This window comes from Clarias gariepinus, chromosome 7, assembly GCF_024256425.1.
Source record: "Clarias gariepinus isolate MV-2021 ecotype Netherlands chromosome 7, CGAR_prim_01v2, whole genome shotgun sequence".
Classification (NCBI taxonomy): Eukaryota; Metazoa; Chordata; class Actinopteri; order Siluriformes; family Clariidae; genus Clarias; species Clarias gariepinus.
In genome coordinates this window covers 19,265,468-19,290,766 of record NC_071106.1, presented here as the reverse complement: position 1 = coordinate 19,290,766, position 25,299 = coordinate 19,265,468, and the positions used below count along the sequence as shown (strand labels likewise).

The window sequence follows — 25,299 nt, the reverse complement described above, 5'->3', positions numbered from 1 at the left end:
AGCCTCCAGAGGATACCTTCACACTGGCTTCTTTTATTTGCTAGACTCTTTGGTGCCTGTGGCAGTGCCTGAGGGCCGCTCCACCCGCTGTACACACCTTCTGAAGTAGACTCACCCAGGTGGTACATTGCACATTCCCACTAAATGAATTATAGAATAGTGATGGTGATGTCAGTGAAAATTCCAGTCATTCATTTAGGAAAGAAGTGAGCAGTCCCAGACAAATATTATGCGAATACTTTATTATCAATGTGTGAACGGTGTTAGCTTTTTGTCTGGATATTAGTAATATGTCAAAACTATACACCAAAACCAGGTTTGTCTAATTTTGCTGTATAATTTTGTTTTTCCAAAATGGTATTGAAAAATTCTTTATCTTTATAGATATTTTATATATATATAATATATATAAGCCAAAGTGCATTTCTGTTTTTTCCACTTGTCCATGTACACATTGCACCATACATAAATAATTACATTGTAAAAATGACTCCAGTATTTACAAGTATAATATATATTTCATATAATATATAAAACTTTATATTAAATCTAAGTAGACGATATTTGGGATAGTTTGTAGGGTGTGTCCAGTCTCTGGTGCATCTTTTGGCTCTGAGTCTGTGACTGGCTCTCAATGTCTATCTGTTTGTGTGTTATCTGTGGTTGTTGAGGAGGATTTCGAGCCAGCACGGACAGGAGGTGATGAACTGGCGTGAGTAGCACGGTCCCCAGCCCTTAGCGAAGCTGATACGCACACTGTTGGGGTCGTATGGGCCGTCCGGGAGCGCGGGCTCCGACTCGTGGCGCAGCAGCAGCCGAGCTGAGCGCTCGTAGTCAAAAACCTTGATGGAGTACCCGGGCATGACCTTGCGTACGAGCAGGCCGCGGCCTCCTGGTGCCTCCAGCGTTGGCGAGTTAACGAAGATGGGGTGCTGACTACGATTGTAAGCCCACACGCCGTCTGGCTCTTTGCTGAGCAGCAGGCCATAACCGATTTTGCTGCGTGTGCGCTGGGCAGTGCCACCACGGTGCTCGCCGCCTAGTTGGCCCAGGCACAGGCCCGTGCCCTGAGGTAGGTCATAGAAGATGCTCACTGAGGGCTCATACACTGGGTAGAGGCGACCCACTCGTGTCCGGTGCTCCCAGTATGCCACGCTGCACCAGTGGCTCTGCTTAGGGGCATCCGGTGACAAGCTGGCATCTGTCAAAGAAAAAGAGGCAAAATGTTATTATATTTTTATTACTATTATTATTAGTAGTAGTAGTATTCTCATCATCATCATCAACTCATTTGTCAAGAAGTTTATGGAAGTGTCAAAATGATAATTAATAGCAATGTGTTTTCATTTTATGTATTGAACTCTCCACCTGACAGCAAAATTAAAAACCAGAATTGGATTGTGAAAATGCATTTCATGCCATGTGCATTTTCAAAGCTTGCTACCTGTCAGCCATAAATCAGGGCAGGACTATAGCACGTCAAACTGAACATGTGGGTGTTCCTGTTTTATTTGTTTTTTCAGATAAATGGTGGGTGCAAAGCTGATTGGCAAAAGGCAACCATCAGTTAGCAGATGAGGTGGAGGTAGATGAGACCGCATTTACAGAGTTTTAATAGAAATGCCTTTGTCTGGCATTGACACCAAAGTTGTCACTAACAAACTGATGATCTGGTAAAAGGTGTATTTGCACAACAGGCCCTTATGCTAGATGTATATACTTTTTTTTTTGCACTGCCTCAAGGGGGCACCCCTCTTAGACTTTAACTCAGATTAGCATTAATCACAAGCTTAAAAGACACTGGCTTGTTATATCTCAAACCTTTGAAATCATGATAATTGAATAATAAGCAGAAAAAATGTATTTCTCTTCGAATAAAACTAACTGCTGTTTGCAAACTATTGATCTATTAACAGATCTTTTTTTCCAGAGTGATAGAATGTCTAGAGCTATAAAAAAGAGAGAAAGAGACACAAAACTCTAAATCACTGTGAATCAGCTCACTAATTCACCTTTCATGGCAAAGGAGTCTATGGCCTGTGTTCAGTGCCAAAGCCCTCAGCCTTTTCATTGAGTTACAAGTCCCTGGACACACACACACACACACACACACACACACGCACGCACGCACGCACGCACGTCCATATTCCATGAAACTGCACACAGTTTGGGAAGGTTTTTCTGCCATTTCTATACTCATCTGCAGGAGTGAATTATATGTTCATATCCAATCCCTCCCTCCCCCACAACTCATCCTTCTTTTTCTGTTTCTCTTCTCTTCCCTCTCTGTCCGTGTACATTCCGGTGGGTGGCTGAAGGTGGCGAAGAAAGGATGGGGGATGGAGGTCTCTTCGCTCTCTCTCTCTCTCTCTCCCTCCTTGTTCCTGCTGTGGGCCAGGGGAATGGCATTCAGCTCCCTGACGACTTAGCCCAAGCTCGCGACCCCCTGACCCCCCAGGCTTCGCCCTATCAGCTCCCATTAACTTGCACGGCGAGTGATGCCATTATTTTGCTTCAGAAAGTCTGTTGGCAGAGCAGATTTAAAAAGCCCCCTCATTCGTTTCTTGTCTACACTTGCCCTAATAAATGACCAGCCTATTACACAGAGCCATACAGCAACAGTCACACATGAATTAAATATAAAGTCTATATTCTGTGCTCCAGCTCTAATCTGGGAAAGCGTGTGAGTGTGTGTATATATACATATATATATATGTCCTCTCTCTCTCTCTCTCTCACACACACGAACGTTAAAATGGCCCCTTTTTACTGGGCCCCTGAACGATACCATTAGTGAATTCCTCAGATCCTGCACAAGCCTGCAAGGTATCTTTTTTTTTTTCCTTTCCCCTGAGTGGCCTTTACAGCCTTCTGTCTGCTATCATTTTAGAGGCTTTGAACATAAGCACTGCTTTACGAGCACACACCGCACACAACACACGTTCTAGCTTAACACAAGTGAAATATAAAAGCTTTACAGAGCTGCGATACATAAACATACGCATGCCCTTAAATCAACATAAATCCAAAGAAAATAAAATCCTAAATATATGAACCGCAGAAATTGAATGCAATAAATATATTTTTATTTATTAGAATTGCAATCAGGAGCTCAATTTACAAATGATATAATTTAGCATTTAGAAATGATAATATACATGCAAGCTTGTAGTGTTTGATAACTTTGGATGCAACTAATAGGGCTTATAATACTCAGCCAAAAATGTTAAATAATTAGTTTGCCTCTAACACAAGGGTATCATGTCGCATTTTACTATTTATAATAAGAACCCAGAAAAAGAGCCAGAGCGAAACGAGAGAGAGAGAGAGAGAGAGAGAGAGAGAGAGAGAGTTGTAAGGACCAAAGGTTAATAATGGATTTAATGTTTAGCTTGGGGAGGGGTGTAAAAAATATCACAGGAGGGCAGGACTTCTCCTAATTGTATCGTGTTGGTGTATACGTGTGCGGGTGTATCGCTGTTGCTGTGTGCACGTCTAGCATGCGAGAGTTGAGGAAAATTTCAGGCAGTGTTTTTGTTTTGGAGTGAACTGTGTGTGTTGGCTGTGCCGGTCTATGATTATGTCAGCATGGAGAGCGAGAGAGAACGAGAGAGAGAGAGAGAGAGAGAGAGAAAGAGAGAGAGAGAGAACGAGAGAGAGAGAGAACGAGAGAGAGAGAATTTTCCTGGGAAGGGAAAAGTTATTAGAATCTCCTTGACTAAACAGTACAATCTCTCTCTCTCTTTCTCATTTACATTCTCCTTTATCCAACACCTACCCACCCACCTACACACACCCACCCACACACACACACACGCACACCCCCACACAGAGACCTGTTTGGAAATAATCAGCAGACACCCCATGGTTCTCCATCTTCCTTGGTTAACTTTTCCTTCTCCGACTTTTGTAGCATTCACCACTTTATCATACCTCTTAAAGCAGAGTGTCTGTGTTTGTTTTCAGTTTAGACGTCAGGTAGGGCTGTTAAATGAACCTCAGCATGCTGGCACAGAACAAAAGAGGACGCTCCGCTCTCCTGTCCTGTCTCTCCCCAGAGCTTAAGACGAGCAGTGATGTGCATTAGTGATGCCAGGTGCACTAGAGCGTCAGTTGTCATACAGGTGCCAGAACTGAGAGAAACTCTCAGACACCCAGACGAAAGCAACATATTCTAAGGGATTTCCCATTCAAGAAATAAAAGAGACCGCAAAGCAATCGATATTTCATTTATTTGCCTGTGAAATATATATACGATCGTGTAATTTTTGTAGAGCAAATCCATGACACAGACACTCGTCAACCAAAAACACACACGCGCGCACACACATACGGGAGAGAGCTGGAAGCAATTACGCCACTTTGCATCTGTTTAACCTTGCCACCTCGGAGCAGCTCCGTTTACCCATTAGGAAAGTTGCGGTCATTATTATCACCATTATATTCTCAGAACTGTCTCCTCTCAGCATTGGTCTCCTAGCAGACAGACGATGTCAGCAGCAGAGACAGCGCCCGCAGACAGTCTTATGGAAGGCATTTTACCAAAAAAAAACAAAAAAAAAACAAAAAAAAAACAAAAAACAAAGATAACATTCAGGAAAACAGGAAAAACCTGAAACAAATCACACTCTTGATCCTGTATAGAAAAGCAGGCTGGTATTCATCTGTGAAAGAAAAGCGCTACACCTTTGTTGAAGTGCTCCGCAACACCGCTCTGTAAATCTGAATTACATCAAAGCCAAGGATGATTTAATGGTAAACTGCACATGCAAAACTCTGGATCAAGTCTGTTAACAGTGCAGTGTAAATAATACAGTTCAGTCAACAATGCGAGTGATTTTTAGACTTAGAAATAAAAATCAAGGGAAAAAAAAAAAGAAAGCCTACCGCAAACGATGCTAGTTACGTTCAAAGCAAGTGCGCAGCTATCTGGACTGGAAAGCAGGCTTTTCTTTCTGTCCAGCCTTTTGTCTGGCTTCATTGTTCAAACTACTTCAAAAAGTGAAGCGCACACAAACATACGTGCATGCACAAACGCACAAAGGCGTTCCCCTTCGAATGTCTACACTTGCACATAATGCGCTGTTAAAACTACCAGTGCAATCGCTTGGGTAAACAAATGCATTTCATGCCGCTTTTCTCATCCCGTGGTTTGCAGGGCAAAGAGCGAGACTGTTCACCTAACAAGCAAAGTGCTCCATGGAAACCACTCCAGACCTATACAGCCACTGCTCCTCTTTATACGCTCATTGAGGAGTGAGGAGTATCAAAGCCGTCAATGGTCGTGTCGTTTCCTTCATGATAACCTGTCGAAATCTGCATGAATCATTTGGTTCGTACTCCGGCCCTAAACAATAATCCTCTCTTTTTCTGATGCACCTTAAGGCTTTGGCATGCAGTAGAGCAATACGAAAAGCAACTAGAAAAACAGCGGACAAAAGGTAGGGTTTGACCCCACCTCTTCCCAATCTGGGAGTAATTACTACTAAGTACAACTAAGTACACAAAAAGGTCTTGAGAGTTTCAATGGCAATCCTCTCTTATTATCCAGTAATGCTTTTAAAAGCACCATACAGAGAAGAAAAGAAGAAGAAGAAAAGAAGAAGAAGAAGAACAGCCCCGGGCTAAACTCACATCCAGAGAAAGAGAGAGAGACAGAGAGAGAGTAGACAGAAGAAGAGCAGTATGGTTTAGAGGGCCTGTCGTTTCTTCCCGCCGAACTGCAGACCCACATTGCTCTTTTTTTCATCCCTCTCTAATCCAGGGAATTCTGAAAAGATGAACTCATTCCTCTGCTGCTCAGAAAGAGAAAGGGGAGGGGAGAGAGAGAGAGAGAGAGAGAGAGAGAGAGAGAGAGAGAGAGAGAGAGAGAGAGAGGGAGGGAAAGAAAGGGTTGTTGGAGTCTCTTATCCTGTGCCAAGGATTAGATTCCCCTCCAGCTATTAGACTGTACCACTTGGCTGACAGGCAGAGGGGGGAGACAGTCTAAGAAGTGTGTCTGTAAGTATGTATACAAGAGGAAAAAAGGAGGAAAAAAGGGGCAAATGCACATATAAGAGCGGGGCAGAGGAAAAGAAGATTGTAATTCCGCGGGACAGAAAGCATCATCAGATAAAGCCATCACTCCAGACTGACTGGTGCATCAATGGTTTCCTATACTGGTTGTATGGAGTTGCAATATTTAGGAAAGGTATGGGGGTATGGGTATGCTTTCAAGGGGGGAAAAAAAACTACCCCAAACAACACCAAGCATCGTCCACCAACCCTCCCTTTTCAAATATGTGGTACGGCTCTGATGTTTTTAGACGACTATCTCCACAAAGCAACTTACAACTGGCTAAGTCTACATTTAGGCTGGCGTCTGTGCTATCTCTGCCATCAAAGACTGGCTCTATCAGCCAGACGCACTAACCGGTCCTGCGCCCTTGCTCAGATAGATTTCTGTCCCTCGCTTTTTTTCCCCCTCTCCGTCGTTCTCATTCTTTCTTTTATCTTTTTCTCTTCGCTTTCTCTCGCAAGTCTGACTGCAGAAAATACAGGCCAAAGCAACAGAAACTCACAAAGCGCTACACACCAACACCGGTCGCCCTTTTATTCAGATCAGGGAATCCCTTGAGGATGTGACTATTACTCAGCCGATGCATCACCCTGCTGTAATCCTTCCTAAAAAACTCTGTGGCGTTAACGATGGACCTGGATACACGGCCAGATGACCGCAAGATTCACACCTCAGCCACATGTAAAGCCCAGCACTTGGCTCCTGCCATGCAGAGAGTTGTGCCGCGGCCCTTGTGTGTTCACACTTCGACACATAGGGTATGTGAGCGCAGAGAAACCAGTGAGTCAGCGCCGCTGGATGGGCAGAGTGTGTAAAATGTAGACGTGTGACTGCGTGCATGGAATATTAAATCTAGAACATAATGCATAGCGACATTACAAACCACAGTATTGGTGTAATGCCTCTGGGAATGTGTAAAGCCAATCATTTCTAGAAAGAAAAAAAATAACATGCAAAATGAAAATTAAACAAAACTATTCATAAATTGTTTCGACAAACCTGTCAAAGCTAGTTCAAATGTTCCAACGTTTTCTTAAAAAAATAATTGTGAAAGAACTGCAGCTGCTAAACGCTTCGGTCTCAGAATATGGTAAGTTGAAAACAGACACCAAGACATATCAAATAAATGTGATTTCTATGGTTATGATGCAGCAAATTGTCCATGACATTCCACTCCTATTACCTCTATTGCATCTCAGACTGACAAGACGCTAGTAGCTGGGTTTCTTGTTTTGGTTTGTTGTAAATGAAAGGCTCAAACTGATCCTACTTTTATTCTTGAAGTCAAATGAAATACAAATACGGTACAGTACAGTACACTACAAAGCGCTGAACTCACCAACTCAGCTTATTTTGTCAGTTTTAGCAATTCCTCCAGATATATTTTTCAACTATGTTTTTTCTTTTTATACTACAAATCTTTTTGCATAACAAATAGATGACTAATTAAATAGCGGGCTTTAACATTAGATGTTATTATGTCCCTCTGGGTTTAAACTGTTGTACAAGATTGGAGAAGTAGGGACCCATTGGACAGGGCATGGTGCATGCAGCGCAACCCTGAGGAATTTTCTAAAATGAGTCGATATGTATTTGTAATAATCAACATAAAATTTGAGAAAATTAGATTTCAGCTGTAAAGTCACCTTACAAGCCTTTTAACTAAGGAGCACATACTGTACCTGCCTCACTCTGAAGGAAACACACAGCACCTTACAAAACATGAAAATGTTACCCAGCTGTATTTTTATTTCTTTTACTCTTAAGTATAAAGTTGTATAAAGTTAATGCACAATTAAATTCTTTCTCCGCATATTTTAGTGTTACTGGGGTGAGAGCACAGGGTCAGCCATGACACAGCACCCCTGGGCAGATATGGTTAAGGGCCTTGCTCAAGGGCCCAACAATGGCAACCTGGTGGAGCTGTGCCTCGAACCGATCAGTTTTTCATTTGCCAACTGTGTAAATAAAAGCACAGAACTCTGTGTGAACCGAAACTCCGCTTTACATCTTTCCGCAGGTGTCTCAGATCACTGAGAAGCTCCGTTCGCGTTCCGCGAGAACTGTAACCCATATATCTGCGCTACAATCCAAACACATCCCGTGTGTTTGCAGCCAATGAGCTCTGACAGCTGGATATAACAGTGCAGATTTGCTTTCAAGCCAGTGTAAAATTCAGTCCATTTAAGATGAAAGCTGTGTATTTGGATATGATGCGTCTGTGAGATGATAGACACACACTTGGCATGCTGGATGCCTGAGTATTGATCAACTGACTGGATTGCATAAGCACCGGGAAAATGGGTTCTGTCAGGACGTCGCCATTCGAGTACTCCGTTTCAATTACAACAACTCCCGGACACACTCTTTTGGGGCAGCCAGTGAGCGAGCGTAATGAAAATGTGGGAGGGAGCATTTATGATCGTTCACAAGTTATCAGGCATGTCAACAAGGCGACGGCAGAGGGGAACAAATCAAATAATGCCCCTCTATCGCGCTATGCACACAATCTACATTTAAACTAAAAGCATGCATTAGACAACATTGTCAGCCCTGTGAGGATAACCAGATCTTTCGCCTGTTCATAAATAGCCTGTGTACAAATGAGTTCAGAAAGGCCTCAGTAAAGGGCACTGAATGGCAGCACAAACTCTCTATTGAGCACTGTAATTACATTTGGAGAGCAAACCAGGCTCTGGACCGAGAGATGATGTGCTGGCTGCCGAGGCTCAGAAGGACTCACCCCACCACCAACACCACCACCACCACCAACCCCCCACATCCTGCAATGCTAACTGATTATAATGGCATTGGGGAATTAAATAGCTATGGTATGTTTCATTACCCAACTAATGAGATTAGAGTGTGTAAGCAAAAAATAATATAGACACAAACTAAAGGGGAAAAAACTCTTGTGTTATTCTGGCATGGTTTGTATTTACTGGTCTCTTCCAGGATGACAATTTTCCCGGGCAACAGGGCACGAGGGCTCACTGAATGGATTGATGAGAATGAAAATAATGCAATATATGGGCTTTAAACACCTATAGGAGATTTTGGCACTATCATATAAACACAGTTTATCTTTTCAGTACATTAGCAGTTAATTGTAGAATCTATTTCAAATCAGACACCTTACAAAGACGCTTAATGTTGGTTTTTCTTCAGCACCTCTCTCTATAGATTGATCACTGGGACAAATCTAAAGATTTACTTTTTCCATTGCTGCTTCTTTATCTAGCCTGAAAACAAAATGATTACTCTCGTTTTAAGTACCACTACATACATCACAGAAGCAGTTTAAAAGAGAGAGATTCCAATCCTGGCTCTCTAAAGAACACCTCTGGTGATGGATGATGGATCCGATTCGGGTCAAGTGAATAATATTCCCACCTTTTCGAGCGCCAAACAAACTCTACACGAGTGCTGTGATGTTCTGGAAAACCTCTAAAACGACGTGCCAGTATGAGTAAGGCAATCGCGCCTGCGCTTCAATCACGTCTTTTGATTACAACACGCGTTCTTAGGACACGGACTACATCATCTTAGCTTGGCTAGCGCAGTGGAAAAAAGTGTATGAAAGTGGGAACAACCACAACAGGAAATTCAAATGTAATTCCATGGCAAAATATAAGCACTCTGCTTGGATTACACGTTAGCAGATCATGAGCCAAGCAAAGGGGCCAAAACACATGAAGAGATGAAAAATCCAAGCTTGCTCTCTTTATAATACATACACAGATTCTCTCTCTCTCTCTCTCTTTAGCTCTCTGTATCCTTCTCAATAGGGAGTGAGCGTGGAGAAGGTGGGCTGCATGGACGCTTTCATTTAATCCTGGCTGAGCCACACAAGAATGGGCAAACTCTACGCTGTTTTCAAATATACTGACCACCATCGGTCCTGAAACTGTCGCAGTTCCTCTGGAGAGGAAAGGAGCGAAAAATATCCACCTTATTTTAGACAGATGATCACACTGGAGGTTTACACAACAACCCGTCCCTTCTCCTCCTCACCAATTTAGAATCGCCGGGCCCGAAAAACCAGCCATGACACAAAATGTGGAGAAAAACACAACGTCAGCATCCACAACTGCCACCTCTTTCCGTCCGCTCCCCTGAGCCTGGGCCAGCCGGGTACTTTCAGAGCGGCCAGCACTCAAACGCAGCATTGTTCGACCTCTCGGCAGCCTTGAAAGGAGGCTGGCTAAAATCCTAAACCAACAGTTGGACATTCCATACATTTTTAATGGCATGGCTGAGTCTTTATTTGTTGTCCTAACCCCGTGGCCTGGTCTAGATGAATGGCTCCATTCGAGGAGTGCGGGAGCGCTGCGAGGCGGAGGAGGAGGAGGAGGGAGAGCGGAGAGACAAGCATCGCCAACCTTCCCACAGCACGCTGGAGGATTAGCTCACTGGCACTGCTGCGCATGGGAGGAAATCTCCTGGTGAAAACGATAACCTGTGCAAATGGGGCGTATTTTTAAATTGCAGGACGTGAGTGGCCCGGCGCTACGGCGTGCAGCTGTCTGAAAAGTGAAGGCGCTCGTGTGTATTAGGGAATGCATTTACACGCATTATCAGCTGTGCAAAGAAAGTTTGCTGTTGATACCAAGTCGAATGGGTCACGCTGGATGCTAAACTTACGTAAGGCTTATTTCAAGGTTAAGCACGCAAAACAATGACGTCAAGCAGAAACAAGTCGAAATGCCCCACACACTGGAAAGCCAGATCGTTCAGCTGAGGAACTGCACGGCTCCTGATAGTGTTGCCATGAGCAGTAAATAAATACATCATGCGGCAGCACAGTTTCTATTTGCTTTCGACTGATTTGGAAGTCTTATTATTTCCACACTGCACACTAGCCGATTAGCCGCTGCCTATCAGAGTCACGTAAAGGCCGGGCTGTTTGACTAGGATAGATTACAGATGAGCGTTTACGCTTGTGCCCTGAAACAGCGTGAAGATGCCCGACTATGATGCATGGCTACATGTAACACCAGAGTGAATAATGATGCAGACAGAGCTAAAAGGCAGCACACGTTGCACAATTGGGCTGCCATAAAAGTATGTGGCATGGTTGTCTGAACGAAAAACAAACCAAAGGAAAACGAAAAGAAACTTCCAAACAATTTGCATCTCACTTCCAATCTCCTTCTCCCCTTTTAACTCCCCTTTGTCTCTTTCTCTCGCTCTGGAAACGCTTCACATCTTGAAATCCTTATAATACTCAAACAACCTGGAGAGCAAACAAAAGATTCTAATCTAATATCCACAAGATCTCATTCCAATCCCACATCCAGGGGTCAAGCAGAGTACACAACTACACACACACAGAATATACACCCGGAAAAATATATACATTACCATAACAAATACACTCTTAAATAGAAGTCGTTAGAGCTGCGCATCGATACTCTTTACAATATATACATGCCTGATCATATTAAGATGACAAAACAAATCAACAAATAAACAAACATCCTGCCGGGATCTGAGTGAAAGCACAGGAGCCTGAAAGCTGTACTATACTACACAAGACTGAATCCCGCAGCCCATCCAGCTGTCTTCCAATGACTGATATCTGTGTGTGCGTGCGCGCGCGCACGTGTGTGTGTGTGTGTGTGTGTGTGGACTTTACGTGCGTGCATTATGTAAGGGGAAAAGGAAATCAGTCTCTCCGGACCGGAACACACACTCTTAGAGAGCCTCACTGACAGCACGGCTCTGTTTTGCTATTTGTGTGTTTGCAAGAGACAAAAACATGTTTACTCAGGAAGTCTACCGTCACACACAGTCTGTAAGCAAAACTCAAAACAAAACATGTCAGGAAAGGTCTATTAATGAGCGCCACTGTACAAATCCTCAAACATGCACTCACGATATCACACACACACACACACACACACACTTACTCTTAACCACACCACCTCCAGGCCACTGGCCTTCTCTTTAACATTCCTGAGCCTCCCCCTACCGTCAAAGGGGCGATTGAGCGGGGCCCTAAGCCTCGGCGCTACAAAACCCAGGCAGGCTTTTTAAAACAGGATGTTTGGCCGAGGCCTCCTTCCCCTCAAATAAACAATCCGCAGAACCTGATTTTCTGGAGGCAGGGTGGAAGTACTCGAGTCACATTATTTCCACATCCCGTATCCTGGAGCTCTCAAGGCCCTGGGGGAGTGCGGCCAGGCTCGGGGGCTGCGGTGGAAACCTGAGGCCTCATGCCAGGCAGACAGGAGAAGGACGCAGAGAAAGCCGGAGAGAGAGAGAGAGAGAGAGAGAGAGAGAGAGAGAAAGAGGGGCAGCAGTCCACCGGGACAAACCAAAATCGAAGGGAAAAAAGGGGGTTCTGGTGTGGCCAAGTGTCCCTTTAATCAGCTGTCACCGGGTTGGATATAAGGTACGTCAAGGAGATGAGCAGGTGATAAGAGTGATGCCTAATGTCTTACAGGTACACACGCTGGCATGACTAGTGGAAAATGTTGCAACAAGAGCTAAAATTGAGATGCAGCACTACAGCGTGAATCACACACAGTACCACCGTGGTGTGTTGTAAATGATCCGGCCAAATGACATCCAAATGATGTTAATTCCATTCAAAGGACAAAAGCCAGCCTTTTCCACAACAAACTCGGAATCAAAGGCTCCTTCCTAACAGGGCCATCTTTCCTAACTGCGGTCTGAGACAACAAAGCATGTGCAAGGAAAAAAGAAAGGTTTTATGGAATATCTGGATATTTTCAGCATCCACTGCATAAGCAAATGACCTTAATCTGTAAGGAAAATACTCTCTCTCTCTCTCTCTCTTTAAATCTGTACAAAATCTATGCATGCCATCTAATCAGTGCTACATCCGTACAGTGACGCATGTTTTGATTACAGTTTAAATGTGCCATGCATTTCCCTCTCTCGCTCTTTCTAGCACCCACACTCACACATAGTTCAAAGGTAAGCTAAACTTCAGAGATGGTTTAGACTGACCTAGACAGACAGGGATATTAGGAGATAAAGTGTGTGCATCAGTGAAGAACGTCAGAAAACAACTCCCTGTCTATGTGTGTGTGCATGCTTGTGTTTAAATGTTTGCATATCAGTCTGGAACATAAAAACCCTTACTTATATCAGGCACAGACACAACCCCAGCAGTTCCAGTTTACTATAATTCCGACTTCTTTAATCAGACTAACCCGGTCTATTACAATAGGATAACACACGGTTAAAAATCAGGCTTATTATGTGTGTATATAAACCGGTCACCCGCTGACTCACAGGCGTTAGACTAGTAGATTGAACCGCAACACACAACACAAGACAAGAGAGGAGCCATGCATTCTGCAGTCTGTTGAAGTACGATTGTCTCAAGTTTCTCCATGTGCAGGCCGTGCCCTTGGGATCTGGGATCCGAAAATGCAAAGCAGATCCTAACCTTAGTTATCACTGCTAATTTGATTATAACAACCAAAAAAAGCCAGGGTTGAACTCTAATGTCTATTCTGACTCATATGATTTTTTCACTTGAAAAGGTGAGGACTAATACATACTAAGCAGAGATATAGATATAGATATTATCATAACATAATACTAATGTTTAGAAAAAAACGACTCGTCTGCTATTTGCTCAACTGATGCACATAATGCTGGTGTAATCCTATTCAAAAGTCTCCTAGCTCAGATGTTCACTTGGTAAATTGTTCTTATTTGTTCCATTTTTGACATCTAGCAGCTAAACTCCACTCCGCTGGACAGGGAGCTTGCGATGGCTTGTGCCGTCAACCTAAAGCTGTTGAAACGATGCTGCGGCTGCGGTGATCACAATAGGCCATCTTCCTTGGATACACAAACCCCAACACCTGGTCTGTTTATTAATGTTTTGTAAGGTAATTCCACACAAATGCAAAATACTATGCACGACTTGTATTCATAGACTTGCAAATGATCAAAAGGCCTGAAAGGTTCAGGAAGCAGCAGGAACATTGGCAGCGAAGAGGCGACAACTTCGCGCTGTTACCGATCCCGTGGTCTGAACGTGTGAGAGACATAGATCACAAAAAAAACAACTTTGAGGGGGAAACGCGGAGTCTCGTGCACACAGTTATACAGGAAGCAATGAGAAAAAACTTCAAAGGGCATCACTGTAATGTCCACATGACCATAAGTGGGGAGTGAGGAAACAGGTGTTCTGCATGACTACCCAGTCGAGGATTTGGCATACACTCTCTCTCTGTCTTACACACACACACACACACACATACGCGTATACACACACCCTGATACAGATATACCACAGGACCATATGTTCAGTGGCCATGCTATGAAAAATGAAGACATAATAGCTGCTCACTGATGTAAAGTAAACACAGGCTACCAAACACACACTTTCTGTCAATTGGTCACATTTAGGGACAGAATAACAGATGTAACCGGCACACGAAACCCAAAGTGAAAGCAACAGACAAGCATACAAACAGTTTGCGACCCAAGCAGTAGCAGAAAAATGATGCATTATACATAAGAATCAAACAACATTTATATTCAATGTTTTTCGCTGAATTTCAGGATACTGTATTTAACAATAAACAATGAATATGACTTTCAGAAACACTGAACAAATCAGGAACATACTCCGGACATAAGCATGATATCCAAGACTACCACACACTAAAGTTTTCACCTACATGACCTCAGGCAGATTATCACCTGATATTTGCAGACCATTGCTAAACTTTTCGAACAGCAAGGCTAGGGTGTATTTTGTGAAACCGTACATGAAGACATAAGGATTATTCTTTTCTAAAAAATAAAATAAAAATAAAAATTTAATAAAATAATAAATAAAATACTAATACTACTACTTATAATAATAATGGTAAGAATACACTAAACCATTTATTACAGGACACTTCAATCCCCTTATCTGACTAGACAAGAAGTACGCCCCATTAAAAATGTACAGGCGCATTTCTGGATTAAAAAAAAGTCCTTCGTGTAATGTATTACATCTGAGAGTTATTCTGCAAACCAACAGGCAACACACTGCTAAGGGTAGTGCGAATGTAAATCTTTTCACAATTGATTAGTCATGGGGTTGTCTGAACAACTGGTCAATTAATCAGTCCAAAGGAAGCCCTGTGGCTTGGGGTCATGTCCACCTGACACCAGCCTGACGTCTTTCTTAGGGAAGCGTTGACACAGGACACAGCATTTTTATAGATAACACGGACCGACCTTTTCTTCAATGAAATAAATGACTTTATAACCTTTTATACCCTAAAAAAACTTTGTTACAGAAAACAATGGATAAAATATTTTTTTTAAATAAATAAATAGCCAGGCTGTTATATATAGTTCATCATGTCAGAATAATTGTTTTTAGTTGCAAAGATAATGCTTACAAGGTGTTTTTTTCTTCTCAATTCATAACCCCGCTAATAAGTGACTGAAATTTAAATCTGTAATATGCTTTAAAAAAAACGTAGACTGCTCCTACTTTTAGAACTAGAGATACTACTACTACTACTATTACTAATAATAATAATAATAATAATAGTAATAATAATAATAATGCTCTAACTAAGCAGTACCAGTTAGACAAACCCCAAGCAAAGAACATAGGATTTGCTTGGGGGGATCCTATGCAAGGTGGAAAAAACATTCCAAAAAAAGCAAATAGCCTTCAGGTTCATTTCCTATGTTCTTTACTTGGGATTTGTCTAACAGATACTACTCAGTTAAAGCATTATAATAATAATAATTATTATTATTATTATTATTATTATTATTATTATTAATTAATTTTATTATATAAATCACATATGATGCGATTTGTTTTTTAAATAGACAAAGGCTTTCGACTTTGGAAACAAAAATCCCTTTGCCCAAAAAAAAAGAAGAAAAAAAAAAAAAGACCTCTTCTACATACCCAGTTGAGACATGCTTCACACTGATTGTCAAACAACAAGGAATAAGTGTTAGGAGCAGGTATTACAGTAGCCCATGGGCTACAATCTTCAGCAGGCAGTTACCCCACAAAACACACTATCTGCCCCCAGGCCCCGCTTTTAAGAGCTTTACTAGTTCCTGCGTGTGGGTGGGGGACCACACGGTCGACTGCTGCTCATTGATCTCCGCTCTCTGCGTGCCAGAAGGGTGGGGTGTTGGAGACGGATGTGGAGGTGTACTTATAAGTGCTCGGGGGTGGAGAAGAAAAAGAAGAAGAAGGTTTCTCCTTTTCTCTTGAGTGCTGAGGGAATTCTTAAGCACTGACTTACTCAGGAAGTTTTTGTGCAATGCACAAACCAAGATCAACATAATTAGCTACACAAATCAGACACTAATAGGACAGAAAGGAAGAGCAAGAAGTGCAAAAAAAACTGTGTGTAAAATGCAATCGACTTGACTCAGTGAAAGTCTGTTTCGCATTAAAGGAAAATTTCACCTCTGTTTGGTTTAGCGAAAGGGTCCTCCTATGCGCACACTGCACTGAAGTGGGGGACTGCAGCAGCTCACATGGCTCTCTGCCGTATGATATACATCAAACCAGAATCAGAGTTAGTGTTTGAACCAGCGTTTGTTGACACAGGGAGTGTCGCCAGCCGGGCAGCAGTGGTGATGGGATATGGTGAATGTGAAGTGAGAGCCTTTATCTGGCCAAGCGCTCCATTCACGTGTGTGGTTTTGAATACGAGTTACACTATTCCCAGCATGGTGTAGAGACAAGGTGAGGTCTTGGCGTCTCCGTGGATGCACAATATGATTTCAGTTTTATGAGACCGGCATGTTAGGTCCATGCCATCTCAAGTTGGCGAAAAGTCCGTGCTGGTTGTCCTCTTTTCTTTTAGTGTGGCCCTGTTCCCAGGATCAGAAACCTGTCCAACCCCCCTTCCTACTTTTAGTATGCCAAGATAGAGCTGTAACTGTGTGTGTGTGTGTGTGTGTGTGTAGGGGTCAAACAAGTGCTATTTGAAAGTGAGTAAGCCTGCTGTAGTGTACATGCATGCGTGTGTGTGTGTATGTGTGTGTGTGTGTGTGTGTGTGTGTGTGTGAGATAGAGAGAGAGAGAAATAGAGAGAGAGGGAGAGAGTAAAAGAGAGACAGATCTAGTGTGTGTCCCAGCTAGCTTGGATCTTATTACAATTTGATCCCACTCAAATATTTCTGTAAGAAAAACAGGAGGGGAGGCCAGCTCTGTGGCCAGCACGGCCCACTGCGCCTCGGACCGCCTTACAATGAGAGCTTTATCTGCGGCGCGCTCTCCCTACTCCTAACGCCAGTGATTGGGGAGGAGTAGAGCACAACATAAAAAGCAAATTACCTGCAAAGTTTGCACATTTAGCTAAACTGAATGGGAACTCGTAGCCTCAAACCCCACCACCACCACCACTCCTCCCACCACACACACACACACAAAAAGAAAAAAACTAAACTAAACAAAACAACAGTTTCTGCTCCCATGCTAGCACTCACCACATGAATCTAGAATAATTTGCCTTTACTCATTTTTTTTTTTTGATGATTAATTCCACAGACTATTCCTTCAAGTCCTGCTAAAACATCCGGGAACTTTTGAACAGTGATATTACATTATGCATTTTAAAAAATAGCATTAAAATCTAACAACAGCAAGTGCCCTGCTAATATTCAGAATGCTAAGCATTGATATTCAGCACAAATGTTTTCGGATAAGCAATGACATATACATCCAAGGCCTTCACATTCCTTACATGAACTGGACTCACCTGAGAACTCTCCTTGGGTGATGTTTGGCGAGTTGGCAGCCTCCATTTCAGTGTAAGACAGTGTGGAATCTGACAGATCTGAAAGAAAAGCATAACATTAGCATGTAAACTCTTGTCAAACAAATGCAGCTCTTTCACATGTCTCCTTGAATTCAATTTAATTGGTTTCAATTACGCTTTCAGAATAGTTTCCACTATGTCGCGTCATATCCTCCACATCACATCTTATTAATGTTTTGCATGTACAATACCAGACTAATATGTGCACAATAGCAGTTGGCGGAGCTGTCCAAAAAAGTAGCCATGACCAACGAAAAGTACACCAGCCAGCCATTTTAAAAATGGAGACAGTCCCGAAAAAAGTTCACAGTGGTAGTGGGGGATAACCCAGTCTAAACCCCAATGCTGAGCCAGGCTCCACTGGTTCTCACCACACAGCCAGGCCCGAGCCCAGGCTGCCCGCCTCCACATTGGCATGTTGAAAATGGGCCTGTCGGATGCTGGCTGAAGCCACTGCTCACTCTCACAGTTACCGCACACATTCCTGGCCACTGTGCCTAATTGCCACCATTAAAATTCTTCACATTGTTGAACTCCGGCTTCCTCTCCATCCCTCTCTAGAGCCAGGGATTCAACTAGCAGGTGACAATTGATGGCATCATTGTAAAGGCAAATTATTACATGTTTTGATGCATGGGTCATGTGAAGCCGTTTTTGCCACTAATTTGTCTTAAAAAAAGATTTTAGATATACATGTCAAGCTGGTGCGTTTGTTACAGGGAGACTTACCCAGTGGCTTGTGTTCGTCACTAGGTGAAAGCCTTGAGTAAGGAGGAGGAGGCGACTCTGTAGAAGAACAGAACAAAATGATAGTTTTCACTAAAGCATTCATTATGCACTGCATAAATATTGCAGTAAATAGCACAATTTTAGCCCTCACTGTGCATGATCTATTGTCTCTCAGTGCTACCACAGCATATAAAGATTAAGAGATCAGCTATATATTTAAAATGCTACTTAAGGCAGTTTACAGTCGTATATTTGAACAAAACTATAGAAAAAATTATGCTTTGAAATAAACTTTTAATACAAAAATGAGTAGAGTAAACCAAGCAGTTGTTGTTTATTTTCCTTTGCTGAAAGCTCAGGCACTTTATTTGACTAAGCGGTCTAGGCTAAGTAGCTTTAGGGCAAGGCGATATCTAAAATTAATTATAATGATCCTTTTGTAAAAGAAATCATGATAACTGTTTACACTGCCTCGCCTCCGTGTATAAGACTGTTTACAGCAAGGTTGTCACGGTAAATTGTTTCTCATCGATCACTTCGGTTTCCTAATTTTTTCCATTCTCGTCCTCATACATATTTGTGCCCAAATGTAAATATTTTATATATTCATAAGCCTAGTCAGTCTAAAACGTGTCAGCTTCAAAGCCCAGAAGTCCAAGGGGTGCCGTAATCATTTGTTATTGCCTGAAATATCCAGCCAAAAACCTGACAAGATAGTACACGGCTAAGTTATTTACATTTTGTCAAATTTTTTACATTTTAAAAATCCGCTTTTATTTGAACTTCATTTTGCAAAATGCCTCTTATATACAAATGTGTTTACATCGCATCGTGCTTTTATTTTTTATACAAGTAATTTATTTACACTAGCTGCTGCCTTTCCTAATTCATATATAGCCTAACCCAAATCACTACACTTTAATCCAGAGTAGATAATTATAATGTCAGACAAGAACAGAACTGTATTTTCCTAAGGAGTATTATCAAAGTTGCATCTTTAGTATTTATTTATTTTTGTTCATTTTTACCTGGGAAGGTGCATGTGGTGTACAATTTATTACAATTTATTTTACACTCATTAACTTATTGGACATTTTAAACCATTGTAAACAAATGAATTATTTTATCGGCTTAAGTCTGTTAGAAGGTAGGTCAGGACACTGTTGGGTTTCTGTGTGTGGAGTTTCGTGGCTCTGTGTTTACCTGCTGGTGAGCAGGGTGATGTGAAATAGGAGGGGTGTGAGGTAAACATCTGTATACAACTGCCACAACTATTTTAGAACCTTTATACATAGCAGGCTTGGTAAAAACTTGCCGTCTACTTCACAAATAGCTTCAGTGATGAACACAGGTATCCCTAAAAAGAAATCTATAGTAGTTATCGCGGGACCTGAAGAGTATTTCAGCAGAATTAGCAGGGTACACCCAGGACATTGTGCCAATTTATCACAGTGCCCCCACACACACTAAAGTTTTTGTTATTTTTTGTTATTTTATGTTAGGTCTCTCTATCCTGTCTCTGCTAGCCAGCTAACTAGGCCTCTTGGTTAGCTAGTTTAGTGTCTATGGTAATTTATGTTGTAAATTTATGTTGCATGTAGCACCTTGGTCCTGGAGGAACGTTGTTTCGTTTCACTGTGTACTAACTGTATATGGTTGTAATGACAATAAAGCCTACTTGAACTAAAGACAATTTGGCAATGCCACTTACTCAGGACAACCCACCAAGCATTAGAGGAACATACAAACTCTACACACGCACAGACCCGAGGTAGGAATTGAACCCTGACTCTGGACGTGCAAGGCTCCAGGACTAACCACTACGCTACCGTGCTGTCCCATTCCCGTTTATCATCATTATTACCTCAGGTAAAACTAAAGAGTACATCAGTGGTCCGTAAGGAACAGTTATGCACCTCAAGTTGCTTTTAAAGATACACAATATTCATGTCTTTAGGTGAAAGATTCATGCTAAATGTACAACAGATGTATTATTGGTACCACTCCAGCAAACAAATGTTATGTATTAGCTTTTATTAGGCTGTCTCATGAGGTGTTCACAATAACTTCTCTCTGTGTCTCGATTCATTTCCAAAATGGATCACGATATACTGGGACATTGTGGCAAAGTGTCACGTTGATGGAGTGCAGGATATTCAGAAAGAAAACCAGTAAATGTAAACGCCTAAAATAATGCTGAACCACAAAAAAATGTTACAGGATCATGCCTAGTTCAAACTTAGCGTTAAAAAAACTCGCCGTATTTACGAACCGTTTGGCGTTCCACAAAAAGAAAAAAAAAGTTTGCAAGCACGTGACCTCGCCTAGAGGGAGAAGCAAAAGAAGAAGGGGGGAAGAGCATAATAGCGTCTGTCTCTTTAAGAGCGGCGGCGGTAATTGCCAGGATCCTAAACTCAGTCACTCACATACACACAGCTAGTCAGTCTGGCGCCAGCAGTATGCAAACTGTATATTATCACCACTCCTTCGCCTAAATAGCATGAGGGGGACCTTCTTAGGCAAAAAGGGCTTTTAAAACGCAACTTGAAACTGATCTCATTTCAAAAGGGATAATGCCTAACTAAATAAAAGAAAAAGGGTTTTTGTCTGCGCGCACCCGAGTTCCGTTTAGTATAGACTTGCTTCTGTGGACATGTTGCGATTTTATGATAAACCATTTAAACTGTAAGGTGTTTTTAAACACCTGGGCGTTGTTAGTGAGAAACACTAAAATGGCAGGTTAGCACGAATAAATATGCGGTGTTTGTATTCACTACAGGCTGGAAGGCAGAATGCTTTTCTTAGGCGTCCTATGTGAACATTAACTGCGAGTTTGAGTTGAGAGGCCTCGGTTCAGCCATGAAAGAAACCCTGGCTTTATCAGCGCATGCATGAATGCGCTCGAGTTATGTCAATATGGAAAAGAGCAGCGGGGGTCTTCTCACCTCTACACCACAGAAACGGTGATGAGTAATCTAAAACACGGTCTGCCTTACAAATTAATAAAGGCACTGTTTGTGCTAAGTCGTAAAAATAAAGATTGGGGAGTGTAATCTGGGGCGTATGGCCTTCATGTTGACTGGTCAGGGTTTTAGATCTCCAGCAGCCTGTTAACAATTTGCACCCTGGCATCTCAGGAGCTCATTAATACTGTTCATTAGGAATCTTTAAAAATGGTTACTACGAAAGAACAAAAAAATGTCCTGGAGGAAATTCTTACATGGTGTGCTGCAGAAAATGTGTGCTAAAGCTGCATCCATTAGATTCATGGAACTGCATTAACATTTATTTAATATAGATGAAACTTAAATTTGTTTTATGGGTGAGGTAGAAAAGAAAATACGTAGTCTATATAAAATGGGATAGACACCAAAATGTACAATTCTAATAAATAAAAGGTTCGGAGAACTATTGCTGTTCAAGATTTGGTTAGCTTTAGTGCATCTGTCATACATCATCAGTTACTTTTTTCATTCAGCAGATCTTTACATAAACGTTAATTCCCACCAATATTTTAACACTATGATTAGCTTATGCTATACATGCCACATGTTTGGTTAGGCCCATAAAAAGTGATACAAGTCACTATCATACTCCCTGACATTAAGCCTAAATTTCAGCAAGTTAAAAAAAAAACTGCAGGTCAGTGGAGTTAATTAGTTAACACAGTCCAATTGGAATGCATATGTAGACCATTTTAAACTCTTTTGCAAGGGTCGGCAGAAAGAGGTTAATTAGTCAGGAGGTCATCTGGCTGCTGGAATTACTTAGACTTTAAGAGGCCGAATGTATTGAAAGGGGTTAGTTGGGTATATAGAAATGCAGCCACGTAGAGAACAGAAATTGAGTGGAAAATCGCTCTGAATGCATACACTTTTGTTTAAAACATCAAGGCTTTTTTGCTCTGTGTCATAAACAGGCTTTTCATGCTGACTAGCAGGAGTGTGTATCACTTTACTTAAAAACCTGGGAACCATTTTAATCTCCCGGTCAGTCACTGGGGCCCACACAATTTATCACCAGAATGTATGACACATAACGTCATATCAGACTGTCACACAGATGAGAACATTTAGGACACTTAAGGCTTGTGTGGTTTCCCTCGAAAGACGCTCTTTAAGGGTACTCTATGAAGAACCATGCACCAGGCTGTTTCCTTATTTTAAAAAATCAGGTAGTTGAAGCATAGAACCATTAGGCCTAATTATTAAATGAACCCTTGAAGAACACGTGAAGGTTTTTTTTTTTTTCCCTAAAAGCGCAATTCATGGCAGGATTCCAACACTTATGCATGCGAAGCTAGATTAAAAAACATCTCAAATTTACACCACACAAACTGAATAGTAGGCCACGCCAAATTTTGCTTAAAAAAAGCTTAACGTACATAAACATACATAAAATCCATCTTCAGCACAGTAGAAATTAGGTTTATTTAGACACTTCTGTCATAACATTCCGCCTATTGTCAAACGTATGAACCGGTGTCGTGCAGAACACATCATAGGAGTTTGAACGCACTAAAACATTTCAGGCAACAACAAAAAAAAGTCGCTTGACTGTTAATGTAAACTTAAAATCACTTTTACACTCAGGGGACAGGCGTGTGTCCATGCGCCTTCTACTAAAACTTGAGTGTTCCTTCTAACTCTACTCTATAAAGCATCCTCATGGCGAGCGCAGGTGTGCTTACCTGGCCCACACAGGCGGCTGTAATGATAGGGGTTGCAGCAAACGAGCGGTGCGTCGCGTCCGCCGAAGCTCTTGCACTCGTACAGCGCCTTGAGCTGCGCCGTGTGCTGGAGGTCGGTCCATCGGTACAGCTTACACACGAGAAGCTGCGGCGGAGAGACGTGAGCGCCAAGACGCTGCTCTGCCCGAGACACCATCACACACTCACTCGGCACTCCGCCTCTGGACTCCACAGCTTCGAGCAGCGCATCCAGAGTTTTCTCCTTCAGCCGTTTGAGCAGCGAGTACGTGGCGGCTTTAAGCTCCTGCTCTGCCAAGGAGCGTCGTTTTGTCTCGGGACTCTCGACCGAGGGGCTACCGGGGCTCCGGGGCGCACACTGAGACGAGCTCGGCTCCTTCACGCGAGGCACGTTCGCCGTTTCCGAGCTTCCGGCTCCGGAAGAGTCCCGGTCTTTGAACAAACAGCACGTCACCGTCCTGTTGTCGATGTCCTGCGCCGACCGGGGGCTTCCCCGCTCCGGGACACAAACCACGGCGCTGCCGCGCTGGTCCAAAGTCACCCCCCAGCCGGCGCTGGAACACACACCTCCGTCAAGCTCCGCACCGGCCGAGCCGCTCGGGGTCATCGCTCCGAACTCGGTTTTGCCGATTTTTTCTGGATGTTCGCCGACATCGTCCCGACAGCAGTCCCCGCTCTTGCCATTGCCGTCACCCTCCTCGTTATCTGGAACCAAACGGCTTCTCCAGAGTCGCCGCACGAGACCTGAGCGTTTCGTCCTGAACATACGACAGTTTAAAAATCTGATTGTGTGTTTTCTTTTCTTTTAATTCTGTCCTAATCTTGGGGTTTCACAACTGTTTTTGAGCTCGTGCAACATTAAGGTTGGCCGAGCGCTGTGCAGCGCGCGCACAGCAGAGCACCGTGGGTCGGCAGCAGAACCACAACATGGGGTTTAAAGGCACGTTTTTAGGCAGCATTAAAATATACAACGCGTAAATTAAACGCAGTGCCACAGTGAAAATAAAATGCATTCAAGAACGAATGCCGTCAGTCGCGCGAGACACGCACATGTACAACTACTGGAGTTCATCTGTTTAATGCACTAGTTCATGTTCTTAAGAGAATAAGAATACATCGCGCATAATTTACGCTGACAGGGGAAAAGGCGACCGCGAGCTAGAATTACAAACTAATAATAAAAAAGATATTGTGGCTAATTAGAACAAAACAATCCTAAGCGTCCTCGAGCGTTTCGGACTTTGAAACCAATTGAAACCCACTCTACAGCCACATGAATGAAGCTCCTCGGCGATTTAATTCCATAGAGAAAATTCCCTGTCGGAACTCGCGATCCCGGCTGATTTCCTCACTGTTCCAGCACACTCCGGTTTAGTCACCCAAAATATCCGTTGTCTGAGGGGGCCAGGAAAGCAACAATCCTCGACTAAGATGTGCTCCTGAATCCGTGTTCAGACCTGGTCAAACACTGCAGCTCACAGCTCTCCCTTTCTCCGTTTCTCTGCTTTTCTTTTTTCACCCCCGTCTCGCTCTCTCTCTCTCTCTCTCTCACTCACACACACTTACACACACGCACGCACGGGGCCCCTGAGGAGAGCGGTGGAGCCATTGGCTGACTACCATCATGTGCTAGTCTAGACACTTTGGCGGCTCTGAGCTGCACTGATTGTTGCGCAAACAAGGTTTCAAGTTTCTTAACTCTTAAAGGCGCACCGTCCGTCCTGTGCTTCAACTTAACACTGTGGGACACAGTCTATTCCTTAGTCCAACTATTCGAGATAACTAGATCAAAAACCACATATGATGTTTTGCACACATTTATGACTGACTAAACGTAAGTATCAGTGCGCTTGTGTATGATGGATGATTCTTAAGGTATGATATGTTAGTATATAGCGGTCGTTCTGTTTAATAATAAGATATTTCTGTCATGCGATTGTATCTGGTTTGCAGTTGCTATGAAACATGAATTAATTATACAGTCAATAAATCGTGTAACTATTTCGCTATTG

At 42.7% G+C, this 25,299-nt stretch overlaps 1 protein-coding gene across 1 annotated transcript; it reads right to left on the bottom strand.

The window, feature by feature from the left end:
* Window positions 1–227: 227 nt before the first annotated feature.
* On the bottom strand, window positions 228–24,888 carry smad6b (SMAD family member 6b). Its single transcript, XM_053500729.1, has 4 exons — window positions 23,270–24,888; window positions 18,580–18,636; window positions 17,791–17,868; window positions 228–1,201 (listed from the first exon to the last, which is right to left on the bottom strand). The coding sequence occupies exons 1-4, from the start codon at window positions 24,051–24,053 to the stop codon at window positions 654–656; spliced, it is 1,467 nt and encodes a 488-aa protein (XP_053356704.1). The 5' UTR covers window positions 24,054–24,888; the 3' UTR covers window positions 228–653.
* Window positions 24,889–25,299: the final 411 nt, after the last annotated feature.